Below are 24,391 nucleotides of genomic sequence, written 5' to 3' on the forward strand. Positions count from 1 at the left end.
ATTGGTTGGCTGCCTCCTGCATGGCCCCTCCTGGGGATTGAGCCCGCAACCTGGGCATGTGCCCTTGATCGGAATCAAACCCGGGACCCTTCAGTCCACAGGCTACGCTTTATCCACTGAGCCAAACCAGCTAGGGCTTGACTGCTTTTCCTGACCGTGGCAGAGGAGAAGGAAACAGGAATCGGATATGACCGGTACAGAGACTTGCTTACTGGCCTACGCCCCACTCATCTCTGTGGGTTCTCTGAGCACCAGCCAAGGCCATCTGACCAGCTCCTCCTCCCCTCCATGGCTCTTCCATGGCTCTCTATGCCCTCCCAGTCTAAGCTGCTGGCTGCTCCAAGGAAGTGATAGCTATGGGCGGGGTCACAGCAGCAGGGGACATCATGCATAACCAAGTCAAATGCAGAGCTAACTGAGCTCCTGGCCACTAACTGCAGAAATCAATCAGTAATCTACACGGACGTTACTGAATGCCAAGTGTGGGCTCAGCGGTGGCCACAGTCTCCTTACTTCATCTTTGTCTTCCAACTTCTGTATTAAGATGTTAGTTGACCCACTCTGAACCAACATATTGAAGAAATCACCCCCAAAATTCAACATGGAATAGTTTCATTTTAGATACAGCTCATGCTAATGAAAGTGCTTAATATCCTTCTATTTTTGTCTTTAATATCCTCCTATTTTCTCCTTAAAATAAGTTTTTACACCTCAGAATACAGGTATTTAGCACCCATCCAATGAAATAAGACAGTGGGGTTACAGTGGGGAGTAGCCATCCTTTTTGACTTTAACACTCACAATGTGAGCTTGACATGCACATATGGCCAGGAGATAGAGGCACAGAAGTTCATCTAGCTCCTTCCATTCCTCGAAAAGAGCTTTTCAGGAAGTCAGGCTTAGACATAGCTGCACAGGGGACTGAGACCTGGTCAACCGTGCTTATGAGGTTCAGAGTGAACGCCCACACAGCGTGGTGCTGGCACGCTCAGAGGGGAAGTCAGGCACAGTTATATAACAGCGTGCAAACCTAGCCAGGGGTGTCTGAGCATGGCACATAGGGTGCTTCGCTGCATTTCATTCCCCGAAAGCTGATCTGGCCAAGCAGGGCTGCAACACTAGGCAGGGCTCTTTGACTGACTTCCCCCATCTCTCTGTTGCCCTATAGTCATCACAACACATCCTTCATCAGCTGTTGTTCAGAAAAGCTTGGTGCCTCTTGCTCCAACCAAGGAAGCAGCTGGGTCAGTGGCTGGGTATAGGAGGAGATGTCCTAAATGTGAGGCAGCCACAAACAGTCCTTTCCTAAAAAATGACCTCTCATTTTTAGAGAAGCCAAGGGTCCCCAAAATATAGCATGGTAATATCACCAATTCAATCTCCACTAATGTGAACCTATTAATACATACACATGGCAATGGCTATCTAGAGGCCAAATATCCTACTCAATATTATTTCTCCTTACACAAATTTGCAGTGTTCTACTGGAAGATTAGGGGACACACAAAATGCCAGTGTTTCTCATATTCAGATATTAATAAATTAAGGATTATGTAAATGTAACTTGGGTTCTTAATTTTGAGAGTTTCACACTTTAAGATGGGCTCTCATTGGAAAATTGGAAAGACCTGCTATTCAAGGAATGGGGCTGGGAAATGGAACCAACTATTCATGTAATTCCTAATCAGGGCCTTTCATAATCTGAAGCTCAATGTCCAAAGGGGCGGAGAAAACTTGGATTTGAAATCTGCAGGTCTCATGATACCTCACTATGTCTGTCAATATTTGAGGAAATTTAATCAGGTACGTGGGGCAAAGATAAAGGTGCTGCCTGCTGGGGGGTGGTGGTGGTGCTGGGTGACTGGTTCATTCAATGCAGGATGATGGTCTGTGGCTGGTGCATGGGGTACAGAGTTCAGTCACCTGGGCAAAGGTTGACAAAACTTAGGCTGGGCATCAGGCTCCCTGGCATTGGTGGGGATGGCAAAGTTCTGGCCCTGGTGGCATCTGAAGTACATAGTAGGAAAATAAGATCATTCCCTCGAAAGGGAAAGTCCATTAGTCAGGGCTTAGGGTAGGACACAGGGATGCTTGGGGCTTCTTGGAGGGCACTGGTCCTGGATTCTATCAATGTACAGCTATTTCCAGACCCCCCTCCCCCATGGAAAGGGATGCTAATTCAACCCAGCCCTGCTCTAAGACTAGAGATAGAGAGCATCAGTGACAATTGTGGAGTATGACTAGGAAAGTCCCAGGTCAGGATGTAGATGCTGGTTCATTCATTCACTTAATAAATCAATAAGGATCTACTCTATATGACAGAATGCTAGAGGACATGGATGCAGGGATGCAGAAAAATCCTCGTGGATTTAAAGGTCTAGTGAGTTTTAAATCCATAACAATTTATGACACAGGGTATGCAGTGGTGGTTTTGTCAATCACTTGAAAAAAATGACATTGCATGTATTTCAAGCTTAGTCCAGACTTTGTCACACAACTTGAAATGCAGACGTCATGACAACTTCATCTAGAAGAGGGACACATAAGAAATATCACCTCCTTCCTCCTCTCCCCCTCCCTCCGTCTACCCTCTGTGTCCTGCCTCTTGGTGAGAGCTTCTATACCAACACCCCGAGACATTTCCCCCTACATGGTCCGCCATGCTCTGACACCTACCAGCCTGCCATGGAGATGGAACATAGACACTGTCATTAGCTAAGGTCAAGGCTTAAGGCCAGTAAGTCGTTATGTAAACAGAAGCAGAGATGCCAGATGGAATCTCTGATGAAATAGCATGGATTCATTTTGAACAGATTTGGGAAATGGGAAACTCAGACTTGCAGCTGAGGGTGAAGAAGCGCTTGAGCCCTGGGCCTCCTGGTCTGTACAATAGGCACCAGACAGGGCACCACGGGCTCCTCTGTGTGTGTGATCAGTTGCATCTGATTTCAAAGCGTCACGTTCCCCATGACCACACCTTTAGGTTTCCAAGGCCTGATGATGAGGAAGCTTCGCGTTGGGTTTGAGAAGACACTGTAGAGAGCATTCTTTAAACAGCCATTTGGGTGTTCCTGGAAAAGCCAAAATGGCATGGGGATGCCCACTACTTGGGAAGATGAGGATGATCCTTGGGGTTGTGGCTGCTGGTGACAAGTTAGGTGCACAGTACCATGGGTAAGCAGGCAGTTACAAGGAGCAGGGCTGGGCTTCATTTTAGGCTCTGAAACGCCTAAAATTCTTTATCACATAGAGATTAAGGTTGATGCTTAAACAAAACGAGCTCTGAGAAAATAACCCATTGACTCAAGTTCACAGTGAGGAGAAAATCACCAACCACAGTGTCTTCCCGAGAGGGTTTTCCTGGGGGAAGGTGCTGAGTGCTTGAGGGACCTAGGTCCCTTGTTGTGGAGGGTGATGTCAGGCAGAAGCTGGCTGGCCGGCCTGGCCCAAGCTGGTGGGGATGTCTGCACAGATGAACCTGGGTTAGCCTTAAGCCAGATGCAAAAAACTGGGTGTGCCCATGAACAAGAGCTGTGGCCAGCATTGCTCATCAAATGTCAACCTCGTGCCCAGCCAGTGTGGCTCAGTGGTTGAGCACTGACTTATGAATCAGGAGGTCACGGTTCGATTCCCACTCAGGGCATGTGCCCAGATTGTAGGATCAATCCCCAGTGTGGGATGTGCAGGAGGCAGGCAATCAGTGATTCTCTCTCTCATCATTGATATTTCTATCTCTGTCTCCTTCTCGTTTCCTCTCTGACATCAATAAAATTATATTTAAAAGAAAATGTCAACCTCGTTCCTGTCTACCCCTTGACCAAAGCTCTAGTTTAGGCTACTGAACCCATTTCCCATCCCAGCACTAGCTCTTGTCCTGTAAAGGTCGGGATCTAAGGTGGAAGATTAGAAATACAGTTTATTGTTGGCACGTATGTGTGCATTGAACATTCAAGGTTCAGACTATCCTTGAGCCGTCCTGATCCTTTTATTAGCAGCTAGCTAAGGCAAAGACCCGATCACTCACATTGCCAGCTTCTTTGGAGGGTGAGCCACTTAGTTACCGTTCAGGCCTATCTCAGATTCTGCCCACTGCACAGCTCTGCTTCTCCCAACTCATCCTACATATATTTGGTTGCATTCAGTGAGGTAACACATACTGTGGGGGTATATGTCATAAATGTCCACTGACTTCGTGGGGAGGAAGCTCAGGCCTGTGTCTGGGCTGTGGCCCCTCAGTGTACAGCAGCCTAAGCCATACCAGAGCCACACTGCAGAGGTGAGCGATGGCTGTGGGACCCGGGCTAGGTGCAGGTGGGTGTTCTATTGTGTAAAACAAGGTGCTTGGGTTCTATGCTGCCATCAGACTCAGTACGTTTCCTCCTCCACAGAGCTGTTGCGTGCAAGAACCACCTCACTGCTAATCAGCTGAGCTGTGCTCCAGGACTTCACTGCATTAAAAGTGAGTCATTGCTGATATTGAGAACATCAATGAAAAATGTGGAAACCTAGCACTGGACGGAGTAGGAAAGCTGACAGTTCCTGAAGTCAACATCCACACGGAATTGGACTCCAAGCACTGGTGATGTGTCTCTTCAACATCTGTCTGTGATCATCTATTTTTCACCACCATGGTCACACTTACATCATCTCTCTCCTGACCTATTACACCCATCTTCCTCTACATCCATCTCCTTCAAATTCACTTTCATTCTATTACCAGTATGAGTTCCAAAGTGAAAATCAAACAGTATTGGTACGCTGCTTAAAACTCTTCCATAATCTAAGGGGACCAGAATTAAAATGTTGTGTTTTTTTTTTTGTCTTTCTTCTCTTCTACAGACCATAAGCCTCTTAAAGGAAAACACAAATATAAAATTCCCCCTTGAATCCATTACAGTGCTCGGTAAAAACATGCTGAAAGAGTGTTCTGTGTTATTATCTCCAAAGGTCTAAGCTCATATTCCATTGGCACCAGACAAGACAAGATCTGAAGCTCCATAACCTGGCCTGCTATGGCCTGCTCAAGTCCGATGTCAAAGCTGTTTGTGATACCAGGAGGACCAGGTGATGCGGGGTTGCTGATGTGCATGGACTCAGGCCCTGGCACTAGAAGACACTGTAAGATTGCTCCTGGCCTCCTGGCGACAGGAGAGACGGCAGCATCTAAAACTCTGTGGCGTCTCCGTCATGTCCGGTGAATGGGAAGCCTTGGATTGTTTGCTCCTCCTTGAAAATATTTAATAGGCACACTCTTTACTGTCTCCCCTCTACAGCCATGGCTCTCATACCTGCTGGAAATAGATCCTGTATGTCTTGGCAGCCGCTCAGGGCTCCGCGAGCTGCAACTGTAATGGGGCAGGGTTTATTTAGAAAAATAGATCTTCCTTCTATTGAGCCATTATTTCCGATCTATTAGCAATGAGAACAAAAGTGTCTCTTCTTTCATACAAGTGCTGTGTCAGTTTGCATAGGTTTATGAAAATTGTCCAAAGGTATACAGAGAACATTGTTTTGGGGATCCTGGTTTCTTCAGGACATGGCATCTCACTCCTAGTATATGGTTCTTATCTTGAAAGGAATAGAACAATGAAGAACCTTTAAATCTTTAGAGTGATAATAATTATGTGCTTTGCCTGCAAGCCACACCTAATATATCCTATATAATAAAACCCTAATATGCAAATCGACCGAACAGCAGAACAACTGGTCACTATGACGTGCACTGAACACCAGGGGGCAGACGCTCAATGCAGGAGCTGCCCCCTCTTGGTCAGTGCGCTCCCACAGGGGGAGCGTTGCTCGGCCAGAAGCTGGGCTCACGGCTGGCAAGCACAGTGGTGGTGGTGGGAGCCTCTCCTGCCTCCACAGCAGCGCTAAGGACCCTTCGGGGGAATCCCAGACCGTGAGAGGGCGCAGGCCGGGCTGAGGGATCCCCCCCGCCCAGTGCATGAATATCGTGCACTGGGCATCTAGTATATATATAATTACATATTTAATATAATATTTATATATAATGTATGGACAGATATACATATATTATATGTAAATATTATATATGCTGTATGTAAATATTACACACATACACACAAATGTTCTATCATGAGCTTAGCACTTTTGGCTGGCCTACAACTCTGAGAAAAACCATGACTTGCAGGATGTGGCATACACTTCTTCTCTCGTCTCTTCCTCTCCAAATACTAGCCATGGTGAAGGCCCAGTAAGTCTTATCTTTTCCACGAAGCTTTTACCACCTGTAGGCCTTCTGTAATTTAACTCCAATCTATTGACCTAAGTTTACTTCCAAAGGGAATAGTTACAATTACAGTGCTCATGTACCACACACTCTGGCAAAATTAATCCTATTCCTTCCACAAAGTAGAGGCTCAAAACATATCTTTGGATATTGAATGTGTGAACTGGAACCATGCATTGCCTGGAACAGCGCCCTGTCCAGAGTAGAAACCCAACTACTCTAGAACCTGTTGTCTGTGCCACCTTGTGTCGATTCCTGCGCATGTCTGTTCATGCTGCTCCCTTATCACATCAGCTTCTCCTATAGTCCAGCTTCTGTGAAGTTCTCTCTACTATGCTACAGTCAGAAGTGACCTTCCTCTCCTCACTCATAAAGACTGCAGTTTGGGCTACTATTTCCGTAGTTAATCAACATTGTTTCCTACTGTAATTCTTTTAAAAAATATATTTTTATTGATTTCAGAGAGGAAGGAAGAGGGAGAGACAGAAACAACAATGATGAGAAAGAATCTTTGACTGGCTGCCTCTTGCATGCCCCTTACTGGGGATCAAGCCCGCAACTCGGGCATGTGGCCTGACCAGGACTCAAACAGTGACCTCCTGGTTCATAGGTCAACACTCAACCACTGAGCCACAATGGCAGGGCCCTACCGTAATTCTTTGTGTATATCCTGATCTCTTAACTCATGGTAAGTTCCTTGAGGGGAGAATCACTGTATTCCTCAGAGCCCTAAGTGCAATCTTTGAAAACATAAAGCTCTGAAAAAAATATCTGTCCATTGAATTTGTTGAATTAACTAGTCCGGTCCACCTTGATTCTTTTTCAGAGCACCTTCACCATTAGTATCCTTCACACCATCTAGACCTTCAAGCTCTACAGTCTCTCATTAATTCCTAGGAGTTCCTCACATCCCAACTAGACTGAACTTTTTAGGCAGGCCAACTCCCGCCTTAGGTTGCTGAGGTGGGAGCATCCAGCAAAGAGGATGCTCAGGGGTGGGCTAACTGAAGTAGAGGAGATAAGACTCATTTATAACAGGCACTCCTCGGAAGAAAATTTCCGTCCATCAGATCTGTAAACACACTCCTCATTAAACTCAGAAGGGGCAGTTCTGAAGCGGCCAGTTGACAGTTTGACCCCGCGAAGACCCCTGGAAATAAGGCGTTGCTGGTCACTCCTGATTCTGGAATAAGAAATCTCCCCGAGACTATAACCTGCCACGAGGAGCAGGTGGAGAGACTAATGGGCAGGATGAAAGACGAGGGAGCATCTATTGCAACACGAGCTAAGACAATGGTGGCACTGTTCAGTGTTTAGTTCTTGTTAAATTTCCCATAGGGCAATTAGACTTAATAAAAAAGCCTCTCAGGGCCAGTATATATCTAATTGCTCATCTGCCCAGGCACGAAAATCCCTGCTCAACACTTCAAGTGCCAGCCTTCCCCAGGCACACACATCTGTCATCTCCCCCCAGCTCCCGGGCACCTTTCTCTGGGTGCCGCGTCCCAGATCCCTCACCCAGCAGAGCGCATCTCTGACTGACCAAACGGAATTCAGATGAATGGGTGGCGAAGTACACTAGAGTTTGTTTTGTTTTGTATTCCATTCTCACCTGTATTTTTAGTCTACCTTGTCCATTGGGAGAGGAAATAAAAATAAAATGATTTGGCTACCATCCGGCCCTGGCAGAAAAAGAAACACATGGCCCATGGATGTTATCTGACATTTAATCCTCGTTCTGTCATGTGATCGCTTTGGATAAATCCATCAGATAAATGGCCAGAACGGCACACTCATGCTCAAACACGCCTCTCCACACCTCCTTACAGAAACATCAAGCACCATCCCTGACAATCCCCAGGCCGTTTTAAGGAAGAATTCTGGAGTAGCCACGCACTTCAAAGGAATGTTGGTTAGCCCACTGAGAGGAAAAAAGGAGCAGGAAGAAATTCGTTCCTTTGCTAAATTCCTTACCGTGTGCAAGCGCTGGCTGGCTGCCGGATTGGTGTTTACTATCAAGCATTGCATTTTCTCATGCCCTGCTCCTCCCAAACACAGAAACGAAGCAAACCTACAACTACCAGAAAGCAAAATCAAATGGCACACACGGAGCCAGCTAATGGTGCTGTTTTCCCCACTTTCCTCATGAAGCTAAAGGTTTATGTCCAAGCTAAAATGTCAAAGCCGCTGAAATAGAGGCTCTTTGCAGATTTTCTAGGTCTAAAGTGTAACTTGAGTTCATCTTTCAGCTGGGGATACATTTTTAAAGATACATCTTTAGAGATTTCATTTGCCATACTTTCCATTTCACAGGTTTTTAAAATCCCCCAAGCCTTGCCCAGTGGCGTGAAAGTCACCTTAATGAAGAAAGTGGAGAGCAAAGCGCTGTGATTTTGGAACGGCGAGGAGCCCGGCTGTAATGCCTTGGCTCGGAACCAGGGTCTAAAGCCGGCCCTGGGAAAAGCTGCTGAAACGCGGCCTGCGATCCCTCCATGTCTGACTTGCACAATGTTGACATTATGACACCAGAGAGACCCAAAAATATTTCAAACAATTATGACTGCTTTTCTATAAATATTTCTCCATTGCTTTAAGAGATAAAGTAACATATTTTACCTTGCTTGTGTTCTTAGTTACCCTGGTCGCCCTCAGCAGCTCACTACTACGGATTTATTTTGGGCCTACTACGGATTTATTTTGGGCTCAAAGGTCAGGGAGGACTTCTGAGGGCAACACCTCTGCTCTGAAACTCTCGTTTCCAACACGAGCTGCCCGGTGAGCAGAGGGGCTCAGCTACTCTTAAAGCAGCCACTGCATGTGGCGTCACAGCCTGGAGACAGAGATGGCTTATGCCCTCTGCAGAAGCCCAAGCCGGGAAAACAGCAAGTACAAGACAATCTCTGAAGAAGTTCCCCACCTCCTTCTGAGCACAGTTTACTTTCTGGACAGAAATATCCTTCTTTCTTCCTTCCATTACCTTTTCTTGGTCCAGTTATTTCCGCTCCGAGACATATGTTTGCATAGTTTGACTTTTCCACCAGGAAACAGGTAAAACCAGGAAGAACTACAGGGATGGCCCAGCAGGCCCGGGACTTCTGAGTGTCTTATTCACTATTTCAGGTGTCTCTTCCTTCAAACATAGCCAGATGGTCCCCACCCAGAGAGTAAGAGGCAAAATGTATTTGAAACCTGCAATTTACACTCTCAGAGAATATGAGTAAGAGGCCTTACTTCTGAGCTCTGCAAACAGACTATGGTATCCTTAATCACACAGGAGCTAAGTGATCAGTAGGTTAATAACCCCTCAGTGTAATTTCAGCATCTTTCCCGGAGCCCGAGGACCAAGAGACCTGGTTTGCCTTCACATAAATGCCCGCAGCATGATTTGGGGCACTTATTTTTGATGTGAAAACACCAGATGCCAAAGCTGGCTACTGTGTTTCCTGTACAACATCCACAGAAAAGTCCTCCGAGTTTATGATTCTAAAGATACGCTTTTTATTTGCCGCTACTTAAAACGTAACACACTTTGATGACATCATCCCAAGAACTTAGATTTAACAAATAAAGTTCATTTCAAAACACTGCGGGTGGGAACAGGGAAGAAGAACTCACCTTCACTCCCAGAAAAAGCATCACTTGAGCCAGCCACTGCCAAGGTCAACAGCAGCTTCCAGAGATCCATACCTGTAGGACCTGCAATCACACAAAAAAAGCAGAAGATGAAGCCAACGCAGAGCAGACCATGATCACTAAATGCCGTGTAAAGGCTGCGGAAACCGCACGTGAGCTGACATGCATGGCAGTTCTAGAGCAAACCCTAGTCATCTCCCAGGGTCCCTGAGTCTCACAGTGTCATTCTTTTCCTGGGAGCCAACAGCAGGTTGTAATCAAGTTTCCTCCCCGTGGGTGCTGCCCTCAGGAATCCACGGACACTAGAGATCTTCATATCCTGGCTCGCAGCCACAGAACCACCCCACGCATTGCTCCTATAATGGGGCCAGTGTGGTTCTCTTTAATGGAACCAGGAATTATAAAAACCTTTCATCAGCGTCACCAAGCACAGGGCCATAAAATGAAAAGTAAAACAACCTACTGCAATCGTAAAAGTTCTCCAGTGTGTTTCCCAGTGAACAAAAAAGCTCAATGAACACTCACAATACCCAATACCCGTGCTAACAAGCCATCCTACGGAGGTGTAGCTGGAGGGCGGCAGAAAGGAGAGAAGCAAAAGAAACAGAACCTGTGTGCTGCCTCCGGGCCCTCTCCAGCATGCTCCGGGAGCTCTAAGGAGTTTTAGGAGGAATAAGAACACCTCGGGCTCACAGAAGGAGAAGGGTCCGTTCATGCCTCTAGCCATTGGGAATCCCACTGTGGCCACACCTTGACCCTCCAGTTGGATGAATGGCGGAGCAGATCAGCATGCCTGGCCAGCATCCACCTCTGCCCGGTGGAAATAAGCTTCTTTGGGGTAAATAAACAAGGTGTCCACTTTAAGACCTCTCAAGGGGCGAGTTTGGGCTGATTTAAAGTGAACTCAGCAGACTGCCCTTTGGAGAGCTGTTGCTACATCTGACCACTAACTAGCGCCAATATCTCCCTGAAATCACCGAGGCACCTGATCACCACACGCGGAGCTCCATCAGGGCCCCTACTGGCCTCATGCTTGTTACTGTGCACTCTCGGCAATAATGAAACAGCCCTGCTCATTACCCTGCACCAGGCAGAAATGGTGAACAAGAATGTTTTCATGGGTAATGGGATGGCGTGGTCCCCGGGAATGGCTGCATAATTCTGAATCTGTATACAGTGTCTCAGGGTCTATACTTCCATTTTCAGACAGTGGGTAACCCACCATTGTTTTTGTTCCATATGCTTTTTTTTTTCTTAAATATATTTTTTATTTATTTCACAAAGGAAAAGAGAGATAGAAACATCAATGATGAGAGAAAATCATTGATCGGCTGCCTCCTGCACACCCCCTACTTGGGATCAAGCCTGCAACCTGGGCATGTGCCCTTGACTGGAATCGAACCTGGGACCCTTCAGTCTGCAGGCCGACGCTCTATCCACTGGGCCAAACTGGCTAGGGCTGTTCCATATGCTTTTGTGCTCTTAAAAAATTCTAAGAAAACACATCTCTACATACACCGTCCAATACGGGTGTGTGTGCCGACATGTACGAGGGCCACTCATACGCTGCCCCGGGGAGTCCTTCAGAGGACTGAGTGTGTATCTTAATTCTCCACCACTTCACCAGCGGTGATATTTATGACATCCACATTTTAAATTCCTAACCTGGAACGCTCTGCCCAATGTCCTTGCCTCATCCCTGTCTACGGTGCCAATGGAACCTCTGAGCATCTCCCCGTAGGCCCTCTGCTCCTCGGTGAATAGTTTGAAGCCTCAGCAGAAATGCAGAAAAAGGCTAAAGACAAATATGTTCTAGGCTGAAAAGGCCATCCTGTTGGTAATGGGATGTTTCCTTTAAATGTTTATTGTTAAAGTATTCTTTTAAGTAGGGAACTCATTGAGGAGCTGTGCCCTGAAGAGTTCGTTTGAGCCCTCATCCCTCACACACTTGGTGGCAGGGAAAGAGCCTCCGGGGCACACCTCTCTTGATGTCCGGTTGCAGCAGAGATTCCCAATTCGAAGGCCAGTGTTTTGCTTCCTGAGATAAAAAGAGGTGTGTGGTTCTCAGAAGGCTGCTTTCACTGGTTTGCAAGTCACCTCTCCAAACAACTCAAAGAGACTTGGCAGATGCCAGACACCTGTGAATTTTGCTTCAGGTGAATAGTTGTTGACCCCTTCCCATGGCCTGCACATGAGCTTTACTTCTCCCAGGGTGGGTTGCTGGCTCTCTCCACTCTCTTCATTCTAGCCTGCATTTCTCCCTTGGCCTTCAGGTGATAATTAGTATATCTGCTATACTAATTATATAGTATTCCTCTGATAATTAGTATATCTGCTCCAGATATACTAATTATCAGAGGAATTCTGCTTGAGGTTGGAGCTTTTGGTAAAGATTTCAGGGCCTCAGAGCAGCAGGAGTCAAGGACCAGGGGAACAAACAGATTTAGAGATTTCGTGCTCTTCCTTGGGTCCTTGCTGGTGCCTGGAAGACACATACCTCTCCTCTTGCCCTGCCCCTCCTCCCTTCTCCCGACATAAAAGATGCCTGAATTCTGGGCTCTCTTAAGATGGATTTGCAGAAACTATAAGGCATCTCTCCATCTTCTCCAGTTGGCACCTTCTCCATCAATAAACCTTTCCCTACTTCAAACTCTGATGTTTTGAATATTGGCCTTTGAAGCATCTGGCACGAGAACCCGAGAACCTTGAGCCGGTAACAAACTGATGAGCACAATGCCTCTATGAGCCAAACATATCTCCATAGAAAACATTCCATCTCACAAAACAAATAGATTAGAATCCCCCGAAGCAAAATTAAGCAGAAGTCTATTTTCACACTCCTACAGCAAAACAAGGGATATTTAAAACTGCTCTTCTCCTCCCAAACAGGAGGTGAGAACAGTTCACTGCCACTGAGAGCATTGCATAGGGACCCAAGTCTCACTCTCCAAGTAGGGTGGCAGTAGAGAAGATGAAGAATGTGGCTGGATTCTGTAGGAGCTGGGCTTCCTTAGAGACTAATGCTCTCTCCTTGCACTGTTGTTGCTGGCTCAGGGTGTGGCAACTCCAAAGGCAGCCTGCTGCATTTCCCCAGTGAACTCTCCATCACACAACCAGGCCTATGGGCATTCTGTTCGATTTCAGTGTAAGCTGACCTCTTCCGCTGGGCAGGCTCCACGTGGCAGCTTCTATATGAGAGGACCCTTCTCTGGGTTCTAGGTGAGATGAAATGTGGAGGACAGAATGCAACACACAGTGTGGAACTTTAATGCAATCTACCAATGACCTGCCAGATGTGAGCTGGAGAAAGTCCCATGATTCCCCTCCCCTAGTACAACCATCCAAGTACAGGCAGGCATTGGCCAGAGGATTATAACAAATTGTATCTTAGCCTATTGGCTTTAAGTCTGCAATATTTTTCTAGGGAAAAATCCCTCTCTAGATTTCTAATGATATCTATACATTCTGTGGCTATAACCTCATGGCAAGATTTGCATTTGCAGGGGGAAGACAAGCTTCTACTCTTGCATAAGTAAACACACCATTCCCACTCTCAGAGCCCAAGGCATTTTGCCTGTTCTCCCCACCTCAAGGGAGAGCCAGTTGAAAAGCAGTGAGATCCAGCTGGCGTGAGTTTTAATTCTGTAGACTGCCCAGCAGAGGAGGCCTCCACATTAGTTAGGCCTATGTTATACTGACTTTTATTTCTTGGCTATAAAACAGACCATAAACACATAAGAAGAGATGGAGATTAAACATAACATTTTTCCAACCTGTTATAACCAACTTCAAGCAAAGAAAACAATTGGTTCAATTCTCTTTAATTTAAAATTAGCAAGTATTTGTCCAACAATGAGTGCCTGTTAGCATTGTGCAAGGCACAGTGAAGAAAACAAAAGCAGTGCAAACCATGGTTCCTGACTTTGGGAGTTAGGCAAGATAGGCACAGGAAACTGGGAAAAGAGACATACCTACAAATGGAAGGTCAGATCTGGGGAAAATCAGCCGCTGACTTGATGGGTCTTTAAATGACAAATAAGATTGTGATCGGTTAGAAAAAGTAAGGGGATGGACGAAATTTTGGTATGGCAAAAACAACAACAACAACAACAAAGCTCAGACAGTGCAAATGTTGTGGGTGTGGATCTGAGTTCTGACTAGTTCATGGTAGTGGTATCAGGGAGCTGGTGAGCTGGAGAACAAGGTTCTGAATTATGAATAAAGGGAATAAATTAGATTGCAACTCATACTAATCAGAAACTCTCTGGAAGTTTTGGTATGGGCAAATCATGTGCAAAAGTGAATTTTCTCAGCAGAAATCTGCCCCTTATACCTTCTTAACTCAGTATCCCTGAGAAGTACTGACAAGATTTGGTGATGACTGGATGGATACACGGAGATGAGAGATACACGGAGATGAGAGAGACACGTCTATCACAATGACTGAGGATATAGCATATGTGCCAGTGAAAGATGGTGCTATCGACAGGAATCAGGAATTTGGGATCTGAGCTGTTTTGAGGGAGGAGAAGGTCACATGACTGTCTTGGATACTTGGTGTTTAAGGCAATTATGAGACTTGTGGAAATGTTGGAAATGTCTAGTGGGAAGTTCAAGGTAGGAGAGCAAAGACTGGAAGAGAAGTTATTACTGGATGGCAATGGGGATCAGATGAACTTAATGTGAAGACAAAACATTTTCATGAAGAACCCTACATCACCCTTATTAAAAGTAATATTTAAAAATAGGTTAGATCATATAGGGAAGAATGTGCTCATTTCTGGTTTGTAATTTGGCACAGACGAAATGAACCACCACCCAAAACTACCTATACCTTCTTATTTGTATCAGGCCTTTAAAAGAAAAGTGGTCAAAAGCATCCCTAGAAGTATGATGTTAGTGTATTAATATATGGGGGGAATAAAATAATAGATTTCGTTGCTTGTAGTCCTGTTAAGGCAAAATACCAAAATGGCAGCTGAATCAATCAGAAAGAATGTTTCCCCAAATTTTTGCTTTATTGATCTAGCTATTGTGATACCAAAAATGCAAGAGCTGATGAAAAAAAATCACCACAGAAGCAGAATTGTTATATTGCTAAACCAAGACTCCAGGGAGGTAACCTAATAAACGTGTACTTTCTGATACTGGTGTTGATTGCTAATGAAACATTGCAAAATGGAATCTCATTGACTATCTGGTGAAGCTTTGATAAGAACTCAGTAGTAAAGAAGACAAGGTGACTCCAAAAAGGTATTGAAAATGCCCCATTCTAATTAGCAACAGGCATTTTATTTGAACAGTTTGCCTTTGGAGTTCATTACCCACTTTTTTTGGTGGTGGCCATTTGAGAACTGGTCAGACTAACATACCTTAGGTCTACTTATTTCCTTCCCATGAGTGAGGGAGTAAAAGTTCATAGACATTATCAATATAACTACTTTTGCTGAGATTTCTCTTTTCTCAGCATCCAGTAGGGAATACAGGATGAGAAGGCATTTTAAATGTGTGAGGGATGAGGAGGGAAAAAGTCTTTGGGTGTAGTATATATAGTAAGTGTCCTTTTTAATACAACAAATTATACCTGGTATGTACTGATGCTGACCAATTCGGTAACCACCAGTCATCTGTGGCTATCAAGCACTTAAAATGTGGCTAATGCAACTGAGAAATTAAATAAGCTAAATTTTAATTAATTAAATGTAAATTAAGTATTTAATTAAGTTTATTTGAAACAGGTTGGATATATAGATCTACTTTTTCCATATATTTTATAAAATCTAAAAACAGATTAAGTATTTCTGATGAAAATTTAGCATTTAAATTGAGATGTGCTGTAGTGTAAAATATACATGGATTTTGAAGGCTTGGAACAAAATGTTTGCAAAATATTTCAATAATATCAATGTTGATTGTTAAAAATCATATTTTGGATTTTGGGGGTAAATATTATTAAAAATTAATTCTTGTTTCTTTTCATTTCAAAAAACGTGATCAGTAAAAAATCTAATTTAAATTTAGAAATATATGTCTTACATTATATTTTATATTTCTATTTTACAATATTGATATATACATTTTAAGGTTTGTATGTTTGTGCTTGCATTCATAAGTATTAAACTGTTACAGTGAGCATATTTGATTCTGTAGAAAAAGAATAAACAAAAATAATCTCTTATATAAAAGGCCCATGGCTGTCACGCCATAACGCTGTCACAACCAAAGGAGCAGTGGCTCTTGCGGCGGGGGTGGGGCACAAGCTATGAGTGGCGGAGGGCGGGGCGGCCAGCTGAGGCAAGTGTAAGCGAGCTACTCGCACACAATTTCATGCGCGCTGGGCCTCTAGTGACATATAAAATCATTATGATTAAGCAATCCTTCCAAATGCAAAATGATGGGGACAGAAGAATCACTGTAGAGTTAGGTATGGTTGTATTTGTAGGACATTTTTTGGGTGTGCCTTTGTTTACCTTCAGAAGTGTGACAATTCACCCTGTATCTCTTTTTGAGTCATACACAGTGGTGTACTGATAAATATTTAATAATTGTTTCTCTGGAGTAAAGGGCCATGATATGTAGCACTTGCCAATTTCTGTGGAGTAAACACCTCTACCAACGCTGATTTTAAACTACCACATCATGAACCTGGATTCACCCAATCACTGGATTCACTGCAGTCACTGAATGTGGATTCACAAGCCAGAACCAACTGGACCTGGCACACCACCAGCTGGGGAAGTGATGATGCTATCCATGCAGGTAATAGGTACAAAGATTAAGCAATCTGCTGACACTGATGCGAGACGCAAGTGCTTCTGAGTGAACCCTGGACACTTGGTTTCATTTGATGCCATCTATTCCACTTTTAGTTGATCACATTTAGTTAATAATCATTCACAGATACTTCCCAGGTCTTTAGAAATTAACACCAGCCTCTACCTCAGATGCTATCCTTGATCCTCACTTATAGACAGGGTAAGCTTAGGGGTAAAGAGCATGGGTTCTGGAGTCAGAGAGCTAGGTTCAAATCCTGCCTTTACCAAACCTCCTATTACTCATCTCGAATATGGAGATGATAATCATATTACCTTTTCCATAGGAACATCAGGAGGTGATTAAATGAGATGATTTATTCAAAGCACTCGGCATGCCCTCTGCCTGAATTCAGTAAATGGTAGCTATTTTGACTCTTTCTTATACTCGTCATGAATAGACTATGTTTTGTAATATGTCCAAGGAGTAGATTGAGAGTGGGGCCCCATTTACATATCATGAAATGGAAGCCTAAGGAGGTGGCAAAGGGGTCTGAAAATGTGTTCTTGGGTAGCCACGATATGTAAGACTCCCTGCTTCAATCAAGCACCATCACAGGATGGAAAAGGGAGGCTCACATAATGCAATGTGTGCATCCCCTAGGTCTGTGGCCGGCAAACTCATTAGTCAACAGAGCCAAATATCAACAGTACAACAATTGGAATTTCTTTGGAGAGCCAAATTTTTAAAACTTAAACTTCTCCTAACGCCACTTCTTCAAAATAGACTCGCCCAGGCCATGGTATTTTGTGGAAGAGCCACACTCAAGGGGCCAAAGAGCCACAGTTTGCTGACCACGGCCCTAGGTTAAGGCAGGAAAGCCACACATTTTTGCTTAGGGGTATGGGGAATTACACTCCTTCGGAGGCCCAGTTGTGTGGGAAGTAATCCAGAGGCTGATTTCCCCCCTAATCACTCTGTCAGCTACTGTAAGAAAAGTCTACGCTGTTGTGACTGGGTACAGATCATTTTTTGTGAATCATAGATTTCTAGAGCTGCAAATTGGGTAGATGAATTTTCACGATGAGCAGCTTGGTGTGACGCCTTCTCTAGCAATGTTCTCTCCTTGTGAGAACAGAGAAGACAGCTGTGTTACAGGAACCTGGGTCTACCGCTTCCTTTCTGGAGGAGTGAAAGAATGAGGGGCATTTCAGTACTGAATGCTAGGTGCTGCTCCTATCTTGGAATGCAGGGGTGTTCTGTTGGGAGCGGGCCATTCTCAGGGCATGGGCATCCTGTTTGAGTTCAGTAGGACCCCATGGCACTTTACAACTGTGGCAGTTCAGCACAGCAGCTATTCCTATGGATGGTTGTCAAACTCACCCAGCCTGGCTCACCCGGTGCATCCCATGATTCCCAATGCAGTGTGACTCTCACATGGAAGAGAATACCCATTACACAGGCGCTTATTTGAACAATATGTTCCTTTTCACATCGTTGCACCTAAAGTCTTTTTTTTTTCCAAAGCAAAAATTGAAAAAGCAAACCTCTTATTGAATTTCTGCTTTCACTCTCTCTTTCCAAAAGGCTCCTTTTTAAATCTAATTTTTTCTTATTACCGTGACGGATCTATAACACGAAGAATGTGCTTTAAACAAAGTTGAAGATATTAGAGGAGCTGCAAACTCTCAGAAGGGAATGGGCTTTGTTGAACCGAATTTAATAGGAAATAGACAAGCTGTGAAAGACATTTCATAGAGTGAAGTCTTCCCTTGTTGAGATGATAACCTGACAACGATTAGTACAGTAACTCACTGTCTACCAGCAAATCCAGATAACTCATAGAGCAAACACTGAGGAAAAACTCTTCTTTCCACTGATCTGGTCCCAAATGGTGAAGTTCTTCTGAGGTCGACAAGTTGGGAAACCAAGCATGAGGCAATGTGGTCTCCTGGGCAAGGCAGAGCGAGGGGAGTCAGCAGTCCTGTGCCCAGGAGCCAGCCCAGCATCGCTGACCTGGTGACTCGGCAGTGATGTAATCACCGTGGGCTTCAGCTCCCTCACCCACACCGTGATTCTCTAAGCTAAATCCCGCGCTGTGCCATGCAATGAGAAGCGCCATTCACTGAGGACCCGTGTCCTGAGGCTGCCCGCTCCTGGTCTCTCTTCTCTCAGCCGGAGCACACCGAGGGCTGCGTCTCACTCACTGCTGTATCCTCAACGTCTAGCCCTGGGCCTGGCACAGAGTAGATGCCTCCCCAAATCTGCTCACGGGGGAGTGTGCAAGGTGCCTATTCCAGTGGTTGGCAAACCGCGGCTCGCGAGCCACATGTGGCTCTTTGGCCCCTTGAGTGTGGCTCTTCCACAAATTACCACGGCCTGGGCGAGTCTATTTTGAAGAAGTGGCGTTAGAAGAAGTTTAAGTTTTAAAAATTTGGCTCTCAAAAGAAATTTCAATCGTTGTACTGTTGATATTTGGCTCTGTTGACTAATGAGTTTGCCGACCACTGGGCTATACTATCCATCTCCAGGCCTTAGGGCCTCCAAGAACACCTGGCCTGCTTTCGGTACATTAGCTCAGAGCTATGACGTGTGCTATTTCCATGACACAGGGACACCCCTCCACCTCCTTTAAGCCTATACGTATAAATAGAAAGAAATCTATTTGGCCAGACTGACTGGCTGCCAGATAGATGGCAAACACAGGGCAGATCACTGTCACGTCTTATCTCCAGGACGTTTATAACAACCGCTTCATTCTTTAAGATCATGGAGGTCCAATAGCTCGGATTTGCACCGTGCATTGTTAATGGCGTTCAAAATGCTCTCTAGAACAGTGTGCATCACAGAAATATAATATGAGCCACCAGTGCCAGCCACAGATGTGATTTTAGTTTCCTAGTAGCCACATTAAACAAGTAACAGGTAAAGTTAATTTTAATACTATATCTTATTTGACCCAATATACCCCAAACATTACCATTTCATCATGCAATAGCGATGAATTGCATTAGTGAGATATTTCATTTTTTTTTTTTTTACACGGAGCTTTGTATCTGGTGCATATTTCACCCTCACATCACCCCACAATGGGCACTAGCCACATCTCCAGTGCTCCATAGCCATAGGCGGGTGAGTGGCTACGGCATCGACTGCGCAGCTGGGCACGGGGAGATTGTGGATATCCATGTGACCAGCTCCCCGGCTCCCGCAGAATGTGCTTACTATTGCACACGAGCTGGCCACGCTGCTGAGAAGACCTTCAGTTCTTCTGCAAGGCCTAATAGTTTCTCCGAGTCCGAGGAAGATAGTCTGCGATTGAAGCAAGAAGCAGGGTGTTCCAGACCTTCCCAGCACTCATTTTGCATATAATTGCTGAGCACTGATTACACTAGAAACCTGTTGGTGGCACAGAACTGGCACAGAACCCAGATCTGTCACTAGTTATGGGACTTGAAGTAAATCACTTCTCACCCTCGGCCTCCTTATCTGCACAACAACGTCTGCAGCCTCTCAACAGTTCCCAGCCGCGGCTTTCAATGACAGCTGCCTGGGTTACAGACATGCCCTGGCTCAACACTGATGTCAGGATCTCTGGGGCGGGGCCTGAGTATCGATACTTCAAATGTTGGTCATGTGATTCTAAAGTGCGGCTAGAATTGAGAATTACGGATCTAGTGCAAACCAAACCATGATGATTTTTAAGTTTGTGAAAACGGAGTTCACTGGCCCCAACGAACCTTCCTCTGCAGCATGGGGGAGAGAAAAGAAAGATCAGTCTCTCCATGCGACCAACCCAGTGATGCACTTTTTGCAAAAGAGAACCTTCTATGCCAAGCAGTTGAAATACTAACTATTGAGGTAGGAAACAAAAATACTGTCCTGCCCTAACCAGTTTGGCTCAGTGGATAGAGCGTTGGCCTGCGGACTGAAGGGTCCCAGGTTTAATTCTGGTAAAGGGCATGTACCTTGGTTGAGAGCACATTCCCAGTAGAGGGTGTATCCCTCTCCCTTCCTCTCTGTAAAAAATCAATAAAATATATTTTAAAAAAATACTGTCCTGTGAAGTGGCAAAATCAAAAGAATCCACATAAATGAATGGCATCAGCCGCCCACAGATAGGTCACTCAAGTAATGACAAAGTAGGACTGCAAAGTGCTGCCGCTGAGACCAGGCCAGCAGAAGGCTGAAGTGGTCCGCCAAGATTCCCGTCTCTGGTCACTCAAACACACTAATCCAGGCACTGCTCTGAAGGGACTCTGCAGACATAATTAAGGTTACTAATTAACTGATTTTAAAACAGCGAGATTATCCTGGATTATCTCCCCGAGTCAATGTAATTGCATGAGCGTGTAAAAGCAGACTGGCAGTCAGTGGGAGTAGACATTTGAGAGGGGCTTCACCCGCCCTTGCTCTAGGGGACCTCAAGACGCAACACAAGAAGCCTCTAGGAGCAGAACTGGCTCCTTGCTGACAGCCAGCGAGGAGATGGGGAGACCGTCCTACAGTGGCAAGGAACGGAATTATGTCAACAACCCCGACGAGCTTGATAGCAAATTCATCCCCAAAGCCCGGTGTGTGGTGCAGCCCTAGCGACACTTCAATTTCAGCCTTGTGAACTTGAGCAGGGAATCCAAGCAGTTGTACCATGCTGTACCCAGACTTCTTATCTACAGAACTGTGAGATGATAAAGGGGAGTTGTTATAAACTATTAAATTATGACAATTCATTATGGAAGCGATAGAAAACTAATACGGTTTCTAAAAATCCATTATAGAGTCCGAGGTTGACTTCCTAAACATCAAACAAGAAGATAATTATGTAAAGTATGTGATTGTCTAACCACTAAGCTGTACATCTGAAACCAATACAAAATACAATTGAAAAAAAAAAGAAAGAAGGTAATACCTAGTCACTACTGAAACAGGTCTAGAAGGAGAGGGTTTTTTTTTTAGCAGAGCATAGAAATTTGGAGGCAGAAGGGCCTTCAGAGACAGTCTAGTCCAATCAATTAATGATGGATGAAGAATGCAAAAAAAAAATTAGATGGTAAATAATTTATGGCTTTGTCTCCTCCAGCTACCTCTGGCGAAGAGTGCTTTGACCGGCCAAGAAGAATGTCCCAGTGCAGAAACGGTAAAACAATCTCTCAGAGCTTGGCGAAGCTCTCTCCTGAAGTCATTCTGTCCCTCCATTCCAAATCTGCAACTGCCAAAGGGCCTTCTCATTCTTATCCTGCCTCCTGGGTTTGCTCTCTATCTGGAAAACTAATCCAATAACCAACCGAAATGAAATGGCTTGACAGTGGAAATGGAGAAGAAACAAATGCATTGGCATCCTGATATGTTCGCCCACCTCTTGAATTTGGCTGGTATAAATCGGGCTCTTGAGTCTGATCACCTCTAGGTCAGGTGATGCACCTATTTTTTTGAACACACAAAGCTGGGCATGAGATGACCCAGGGAAAGTGAGAAAGCCAGGGAGAGCCTGTCTCAATCAGCTGCTGGCCTTGCTTCTCCTCTTAACCTCAGGCCTAACCAGGAAATTAAAAACACAGATGATGTGTCAATGGAAAGGCAAATCATAACCAAGGTCAAAGTCTCCGACAGACGAGGTAGGGGAAGATAAGGACAAGGAGAATGTATTTATGGAAAGAAAAGGTGGCGTAGAAGGGGAAAGGGCAGGCTATCTTTGTCCTCATAAATCTAGCATGTCCTCGTAAATCCAGCATCTTGGCTCAAGAGAGCTTGTTTTCTGTACTTCCAAGTTAAACGTTCAAGTCCCAGGAGTCTTGTTTACCACCATGTGGGACCACCACAGTGTAAATCAGGAAACTGGCGTTCAGTGGCCCGGCCGATTTCTCCTGTATCAGTGGGCTGGTGGGGGAGGGCTGGCATGAGCTGAACCCCGAAGCACTGCTGAGTCACGGAGACTGTCCACCTACCAAGTCCAAGAACAGCCACCTGAATGCTTTCCACTGCAGTTGGTCAGAGGGAAACCAGTTCTTCTATATCTCGTAGAAGAGGAGTAGTAAGGCCTTGATCTTCCCATCAAACATAAAAATGACTCAAATGAATTTTTCACTTTCAGCCACTTGTGATCATGCTACCAGTTAAAACTTTGCTTCCAAATGAGGCAGAGAAGCTCCAGGGAACCCCAGGCTGGCGGTTTACATGGAGCATCATGGGAAGGCTCAAGAGCCAGAGGGCAGGGGAGATAATACAACTGGATGCCCCAAAGCATCTCAAATGATTCCTGTCCAAGCTGAACTCAGCATCTCCTACAGCCTTGCTTCAAACTGCCCAGTATAAGTGATAAACTCTGAGAAGGTACATCCAGCCCTGTGTGGCCAGACCTGGCCTCTCCCTACCTCTCATTCCCAAGTCCCACCAACTTCCTTCCCACTCCACCTCTGTCCAAGGAGGAATCTTCTCGGGGGCTCCAGGTTTGTCACACCTCCGGCCCCTCTGCCTCCTGACCTCTTTCCACCTCTGTGATGCACCCCCAACCTCAGCTCCAGGTCACCTCAACTTACTGTGTTTCTAATAATATCCCTCTCTCCCGACCTGCTCTCTGCTTCCAGGACAGCCTTGGGGATCCTCCACCCTAGCACCGTGACATCGGGACTTCTCATCTCCCTCCTGGGGTTGTCTCCGCACCCCCCACTCCCTCGCTCAGTGCCCCAAAAGTTTGGTTTTACATAAATTGTTGAAGGAATGAACAGAGACCCCGGACGCTATTAAATAGGTGTGTGGAGGAAGCGGGAGCATGTCCTTCCATTGGAAGTTGATCTGAATGCTCTCAATGAGCTAGAATAAGCGGTTTCCCCTCACCTCAGGTGAGGGGACAGCTTTCATCAGGCCTGCAGTGAGCAACCCCGAGCATCAGAGAAAATCAGCCAGGAGGTCCGGCGAGGAGCGCAGAAGGACAGTCTTGTTTTTCTTCTCCTCCAAGTGCTGAGTCCCCAGGACTTCAGAAGAAAAGCCAAGCAAACGTGCAATTGGGCTGTCACTTCCTCTTCACAACCTTCCCTGAAAATATAAACTGACTGCTCACATGTAAAACACGGACCGAATTAAAACCCCCAAGTGCTTCCTGAGAGCAAATTATAACCTCTGTGGACTTTCTCGAAATGGACCAGCTCCTGACATACTCCAAACACTAGGCTCTCATTCAGAGAACACACTTGGGAAGCCCAAATTACAGCTCAATGCTGACCAGACAAGGCTGGCCGTCTGGGGCTTTGCCTAAAAGGAATACTTTATAAACTCCAGGACAAGCAAGAGAAGTGTTGCGGAGAGTAGAAAGAAGAGCAGGGAAGCAGGGGGAAAAGGCAGCACAAATAAATTAAGCCAGAGCGGGAAGAATGAGATGGGAGGAGGAGAACCACGGCCCAAGCCATGTTGGAGATTTACATCTAAAGGTGCGAAAGCCAGTTAAAAATAACAAGACACATGACCGTCAGCCTTTTGATCAACGTCAGTAAGACGGGTGTACTAACCAACAGCACAGCAGACATTCCTGAAGGAGACTGGATTTTCCTATGGTTTCCCTGGGCTTTATGAAAAGAACCTTTTCAATTTCCTTTTTCATTCAGTCATGTGTGCAAGCAGCCACGTTACACTAATCTGGTTAAAGTCTGGCAGAGAGCGTGGGGTTGAAGGTAGAACACCATGCAAGTTTCTTGGTCACTGCCAGGCATGTCTTACTCTCTAGTTTCTTGCTGCTTTCATATATAAACCTGTGCAAAA

The 24,391-nt window shown here is 45.3% G+C and overlaps 1 protein-coding gene across 3 annotated transcripts in view; it reads right to left on the reverse strand.

Moving 5' to 3' along the window:
- Nucleotides 1-24,391, reverse strand: part of GHR (growth hormone receptor) — a 210,738-nt gene that overhangs the window by 100,362 nt on the left and 85,985 nt on the right. For all 3 annotated transcript variants that reach the window (XM_079791668.1, XM_079791669.1, XM_079791670.1), the window contains exon 2: nt 9,869-9,949. In XM_079791668.1, coding sequence (XP_079647794.1) covers nt 9,869-9,949 — 81 coding nt within the window. The remainder of the gene's footprint in view (nt 1-9,868; nt 9,950-24,391) is intronic.

Source organism: Cnephaeus nilssonii (genome assembly GCF_951640355.1).
Source record: "Cnephaeus nilssonii genome assembly, chromosome: 2".
NCBI lineage: Eukaryota > Metazoa > Chordata > Mammalia > Chiroptera > Vespertilionidae > Cnephaeus > Cnephaeus nilssonii.